The sequence below is a fragment of the Platichthys flesus genome, chromosome 12 (assembly GCF_949316205.1).
Source record: "Platichthys flesus chromosome 12, fPlaFle2.1, whole genome shotgun sequence".
NCBI lineage: Eukaryota > Metazoa > Chordata > Actinopteri > Pleuronectiformes > Pleuronectidae > Platichthys > Platichthys flesus.
In genome coordinates, this window is record NC_084956.1 from 199,877 (window position 1) to 206,957 (window position 7,081).

The following is a 7,081-nucleotide window of genomic DNA, read 5'->3' on the forward strand; positions in this document are numbered from 1 at the left end:
TAAATATTAGAAATTGATATCACCAAAGCTACATATATGTAAATATGTATCAGTGTCCTGGCTCTACCACAGTGTCCCCACTTTCCATCCTGGAGAGGTACGTTAACAGGCTCTTCAGGAGAATGAAGCCTCTGAGCAGCCGGACCCGACTGTCCCCATCCAGCCTGAAGCTCGGTGCCGATCAGCTGTCTCCAGTGTTCACAGACACTTAAAACACCTAACTGGTGACATGTCAGGAGCCAGCCTGCATCAAATCCTCCACCATCATCCCCGAATAAACAAGGCCTAGAAGGCCCACAAGACTTAACGACCACAGAGCAGTCGCCCTGACTTTGTGGTAATAAAGTCTTTTGAACATCTTGTCCTGTCCCATCTGAGGGACATCACCCACCCTCTACAGTTCACCAACAAATCCAACAGATCAGTGGACGATACTGTAAACATGGCTCCACATCATCCTCCAGCCCCCGGACTCCCCAGGAACCTACACCAGGATCCTGTTTGTGGACTTCAGCTCTGCATTCAACACCATAATCCCAGATCTGCTCCACAACGAGCTCTCCCAGCTGAGCGTGCCTCCATCTGCAGGTGGATCACACAGTCTGAGAGGAGGCAGTGGGTCTCCCGGACCCCTCCCACCCTGGGCATGGACTCTTGGTGCCCCGCCACTTCATCAGGACCAAAACCTCTGTGACGCCATAAAACTGCTGCTGCTCATCGATGAGACCTTGGAGCCTCTCACTGCACTGATGGCCCTGAGACACTTTGACTTCCTGTGGACCATAACTGTCCTTTACACCATTCCTCGACACACAATACTACAAATACACCACATGATTATTGATGATTTTGGATAAGGACTGGTGATTATTGGTGAGTGATTGATGAACACATCTGGAGAACACTACAGATTCCGGTTGTGATGAGAAGATGCAATAGAACTAACGTTGCAGTTTTCGGTTGGTCTTTAAAAACACTTCATCGTTTTTATCCCCTCAAGCTTTTTCTACAAACTTATAAAAGATACACTGACATTGATCCATCACTTGTTTCAGTCAATCAGTGATGGATCAATATTACGTTATTCAATCGGTCTTATTTCAATAAACATCACATATCAACAATTCTAAATGTTTATATTTCTAATTGAAACCAAAAAATGTGTCAATTCAACAATAAAAACAAAATGTAATGAAAACACCTCATAAAAGTTACTGGTTATTTTCTGCTTGTTTACGTATTATTTGTTGTTATGTTTGCTTTGTTAGTTGTTAATGCTGTTTGTAAATAAAGCATTAAAAAAAAGCCTTCTGGCGTTTTACGACATCTCGCGACGTCCGTCTGTATTTTACGGTCGTCCAATCAAATTGCACGCACCGTGCGGGCTGCGCATGAGCTCAGCCAATCACAGAGCAGAGAGGACCCGCGCAGTTTGGCGCTGGTCGCCTATCTGCCGCGACGTCTCGTTGACTGTGAACGGAGATCTGCCGCTCTGGTGCCGCTCTGCTGCCGCCCCCTGCCGCAGCAGCGGACGTTAGCAGCAGCTTCTTCCCTGCTCAGAGGTGCTACAGAACCAAGCCAGGACCAGGACCCAGACCCGAACCAGGATCAGAGCCAGGACCCGGACTCAGATCCGGATCAGGACCAGAGCCAGGACCCGGACTCAGATCCGGACTAGGACCAGATCCAGGACCCGGACTCGGACCAGGACCAGAGCCAGGATCAGGACGAACCGAGGTAGAATCAATCACTAGTAGAAAACGGCGCGCGCGGGTGTTCACGCGGGGGTCTGTGTGTGCGCGTGTGGGCAATTGAAGAAAATGGTAATTTTAATAGAAAACCCGGTGGGCCTCATCTTCATCATCACCTTATCATCCTCTACATCATCATCATAATCATCATCATCCTCTTCATCATCACCATCTTCATCACTATCAATCATTCACATGTTATCTGTCTCACAGATGTTCAGAAGGATCAACTTCCTGTTCTTAACTGAACACGAGTCAAACAGAAACTTAGTGATCAGTGATGAAGCTCAGTCCCATGTGAGGATCCTCTCCAGGACACACACATGCTGATGGAACACAATACAACATCACAACAACACAACAACAGGACTCACTACATGAGAAGAACCAGTTTGTGTCTTCATGTTTAAAGTGTTTCTACATCATGTGTGATGGAGATGAAGGAGCAGATGAACTGAGGAGCTCCTGATGGTAGAAGATGTGAGGAGACATGTTGTGTATCAAGAAGACTGGTTCTGATCAAAGTCCTCGATCAGCTGACACCGTCAGGAGCTATGGTCCGTGATCACAGTCTGTGATCCACCATCAGGATCCATGATGTGCTGAAGCTGTGAGGAGAAATCTTATATATCAAGCAGTCTAGTTGTGATCATAGTCCACGATCAGGATCAACCAGGATCCACCATCAGGATCCCGATGTGGATCTGCGGACTATGAGGCAAAGTGACTCTGGGGGAGAAGTGAAGTCAGTAACATTTACTGTTAAGATATATAAATATCTTTGATGAGATAAGGATGGAGAAGAGGAAGGAGAAGCTGGAAAGAGAAGCTCCGTGTGTCATGTGACCCCGACCTTGAAGACCTACATTAGCAGAACTGAGATCAGGTCTAAGACAAACCTGGACCGGCTCTAACTAGAACCTTTATCCTAAAGGAAGGTTTTACTCCTAAACGTACAGATGGAGTCTGCCTCCCGAACTGAAAGTGGGAGTAATTCCACAGCAGAGGAGCTTGATGCTGAAGCTCTGGCTCCTCCTCCTCCTCCTCCTCCTCCTCCTCCTCCTCTAGAGACTTTAGGGACAACAGCCTGAATTCTGGGAGCTCAGGGTTCTAGTGGTGATAAGGTACGATCAGCTCTTTGAGGTATAATGGTGCAGTGTTATTAATGTAGGTGAGGAGGAGGATTTTAAATTCTATTCTTGATGTAACAGGAAGTCAGTGTAGTGGAGCTAACACGGGACACATGTGGTCTCTGTCCCTGGTTCTTATCAGGACACTTCCTGCAGCATTTAGGACAAACTGCAGAGTCTTTGTTGTTTTTTTAAATTGTAAAAAATAGCAGATATAATAGCAATACATGGCAATAAAAAGAATTATGATTCTGATTCTGATTTAACGACGTCCTGCTGGAGCCGGATAATAATGAATTACAAGAATCACGTCTGGATGGAACAAAGACGTGGACTCGTTCGTCAACGTCTTGTTAAGAAAGAACATGTTTGAGACGTTACGCAAGTGGAAGAAGGCGGTCCTAGAAATGTGTTTTAAATGGGAATCAAAGGACAGATCAGGATCAAAGATGACTCCCAGATTCCTGTGGTTCATTGGAAGCAAAGACCATGTTGTCTTGTACAGCTTCATCATCATCATCATCCTCTTCATACCCATCAGCATCCTGTTCATCATCACCTTCCAGATTTTCATCATCTCTATTCTATTATTACCTTTTTATTTAAAATAATTCATTATTGATATTTTTTTATTGAATCTTTATTTTTTTAATTTAATTCTATACTTTATTTTATTAATTCCAATGTTTTGGATTTCATTTTATTTTACCACGCTTTATTCTGAAAGTCAATCCACCATACTTCCGTTCTTCGCAACCATCTAATCCTTCCCACAATGCTTTGTGTCCGTGCTTCCTGTTTATTGTGACCGTCTCCGCCGGTAAAGCCTCCCGTTCTCTCCGGTTTCCCGCCGTTAAGCACCGGTGAGTAACCGAATCCCGGAGCCTTTTCCCGCCAGGCCCGGAGCCGTGCGTGCTGCGCGTGCTGCGCGCGCTGCGCTGCTCTGTTCAGCGGAGAAGAAGAAACTGGGTTCGAGCCCGGAAACGTGCGATCGGTGTGAAACGGTTAAAGATCCGACGCTTGTGACCGAACGGGAAGATTTCACGTTAAAGTGACGTCATGCGCGACTTTTAACGAACAGCTCTGTCGCCTTGTTGGGCTCCTGACGTCACACTAACGTTAAAAATTACGTTTGGTTAGTCGCAGAGTAGCAGACACTTTTTATTTATATATATCTGTAGCATTTATTTTTACAGTATAAATAATGCCATAACTAAATATGAAGTATATGTATATGAACGGAATCTGATATTGTTTATAATCAATAATGATGATAAACGCTCCTCCTCCTCAGGCCTGTGGCTCCTCCTCCTCTCTTCCTCTCCTGCGCTCTCTTCAGATGGAGGACTCGGAGGCGGAGCTGGCGGTGTCGGAGGCCGACGCCCTGGGCGCAGACTTCATCACGGTGGAGCTGGACACGCAGCCCATCGAGTACGTGGTGAAGTGGGCCGAGGTCGGGTCCAAGTTCACCATCTCCTGCGTGAAGAAGGACTCGGAGGACGCCTCGGACCTGCCGGCCGAGCAGCTGAAGATAGAGACGGACGAGGCCTTCTTCGCCCCGTACGAGGAGGTGTTCCCCTGTGAGGTGACGGAGCAGAGCGTGGAGATCAAGACGGACTCTGACGAGGAGGAGGAGGAGGAGGAGGACACCGAGGAGGAGCAGGAGGTGCTGGTGGAGGCGGGGAGCAGCCAACTGGACGGCGAGGTTGATTCGGACCAGGCCGACTTTGAGTCGGACGAGCGGCAGTACCGCTGCAGCTACTGCAGGAAGTGCTATAGCCACGCCTCCAGCCTGTACCGCCACCAGCAGACGCACACCGGGAAGAACGCCGGTGCACCGCCCCCCCCCCGAGCGGGCGCTGGAGCCGAGTCATCAGGACGCACGCTACACCTGCCCCCACTGTGGGATGAGCTTCAAGGGCAGCAGGTCTGTACTCACACTGTTTACTTCTTTGGAACCAGGGCCCTGGTCTGATCCTGGGTCTGATCCTGGGTCTGATCCAGGGTCTGATCCTGGGTCTGAACCAGGGTCTGATCCAGGGTCTGATGCTGGATCTGAACCAGGGTCTGATGCTGGATCTGAACCAGGGACTGATGCTGGATCTGAACCAGGGTCTGATCCTGGGTCTGATCCTTTCTGCTTCTTGTCGGACTCACTGAACTCCACAGCCTCTGGTTCAGCCTCGTTCTTTGAGTCCTCTCTTCTGTCTCATGTCCTCTCGGCTCTGGAGCTGCTGCTCGGACCATCTCACACGTTCCACACAGAACCTCAGCTTCACATCTCAATTACTCTGAAATGTGTTTACACTAGAACCAAGAAACCTTCAACTTTCCAAACAACAAAGCAGTTTCCACTTGGTGTTAATAAGAGTTAATAAAAGTCTTCGGTTGAACAAATGTTCACGTTTAGCTTGTAAAGTTTACGTTTGTCACTTCGAGTTGAACGAGACTAAACTTCCTCCAGAGAGAGAGAGAGAGAGAGAGAGAGAGAGAGAGAGAGAGAGAGAGAGAGAGAGAGAGAGAGAGAGAGAGAGAGAGAGAGAGAGAGAGAGAGAGAGAGAGAGAGAGAGAGAGAGAGAGAGAGAGAGAGAGAGAGAGAGAGAGAGAGAGAGAGAGAGAGAGAGAGAGAGAGAGAGAGAGAGAGAGAGAGAGAGAGAGAGAGAGAGAGAGAGAGAGAGAGAGATCGATCTAATGGCGGGATGTTTGTTTACCTGTCAGGATGCTGGGGAGTCACCTGCGGCTGCACGGCAAGCGGCGGATTCACCCCTGCAACATCTGTGGGAAGGAGTTCAACCACAGCTCGAGTCTGTCGCGCCACCGCCTCATCCACAAGAAAGGAAAAGGAATCCCTAAGGACGCCGCCCTCAGCCCCACTGTGTCCTCCCAGCGCCGTTCGCTGAAGACAGGCAGGAAGAACAAGAAGACCAAGAGGCAGCAGCACGTAGCGGCCGCCATCGTTCAGAGTCAGGGTGGAGACAAGTTCTACGCCTGTCCGCAGTGTGACATGAGCTTCAGGACGTCCACACAGCTGTCCAAACACCAGGTGACCCACGTCAAGGAGCTGCTGGACAACTACACGCCGGGGAAGGAGAACCTGGGCGAGACCTCGTCCGACCTCAAGATTCGCCTCAAGCTCTGCTCCCGGGACAAGCCCAACTTCTACACCCTGTGTAAGAAGAACCGCCGCCGGGCAGTCCGTGCCGGGAAGCGGGCTGCCACCCCCTCCGAAGAGGAGGAGGGGGGAGGAGCCAGTCATCACGGCTGCAGCCTGTGTGGGAAGCGCTTTAGCCACGCCTCCAGCCTGGCACGGCACCAGCAGACCCACAGGGCGGGGGAGGGCGGGGCGGGGGAAGCTGCAGCAGCACCAGAAGCAGGTTCACACGAAGTCCGGACTTCCTCCCGCCAAGAACAAGACCTACACCTGCGCAGCCTGCAACAAGACCTTCATGCACTCGTCCAGCTTCTCCCGCCACAAGAAGGCTCACGTGGAGGAGGAGCAGCGGGCCCACGGCGCCACCGCCACCAAGCACCGGAAGAGACCCATGTTGGACGAGACCGCCCCGTTGGAGTCCGACACAGAGTGACGCTGACCAGCTCTGGGTTCAGGACCTGCGCTTAGTTGGTTCTGAAACTGTGTTGGTTCTGAACTGGTTTGAGACCACCAATAAGTCCTCGACCAGTTCTGGGCTCCTGGACGTCCAGACTTTGGGACCTGGTCGGTTCATCTCTGTAGATAACAGCAGGACGTCCTTATAAGGTCAAATCTGATGGTTAGATTTAAAGTGCCCCCCTCAGCCCCCCCCCAGCCATGTTTCCCATCAGCCCCGGGACTTCTGTCAGCTCGCACAGCATTCTGGGAAACTGATCGTATGGAAGTTTATTTACTACGAAGTTTTAGATCCTGAAACTCGTTTACGTTTTATTTATTTATTCAGATTCCCACTTTGTTTTTCTCAGAATCAGCTGATGTTTGTCGGAGCCGCGGCTCGTCTCCGTGTTTCTCCCTCGGTGACTTCAAGGTCCACTTCCTGGTCCACTTCCTCCCGAGTGATTCTGATTGGCTGACGTTCGCATTGGTTATCGGTCAGATCAGTTTAAATTGTGAAACCGGAGTCGAGTAGATCGCTCCGACCTGCTCCACATTGACATTTGCATGAAGACTATTACCTGCAGCTTGTCGGCCATATCTCTAGTTTTTCA

The 7,081-nt window shown here is 49.8% G+C and overlaps 1 protein-coding gene across 1 annotated transcript; it reads left to right on the top strand.

The window, feature by feature from the left end:
• The first annotated feature begins 44 nt into the window (after positions 1–44).
• LOC133966537 (uncharacterized) lies at positions 45–5,884 on the top strand. The gene is made up of 5 exons (XM_062401521.1): positions 45–174; positions 481–788; positions 1,483–1,737; positions 4,176–4,808; positions 5,600–5,884. Exons 1-5 carry the CDS (start codon positions 45–47, stop codon positions 5,732–5,734), a joined length of 1,461 nt encoding a protein of 486 aa, XP_062257505.1. The 3' UTR covers positions 5,735–5,884.
• Positions 5,885–7,081: the final 1,197 nt, after the last annotated feature.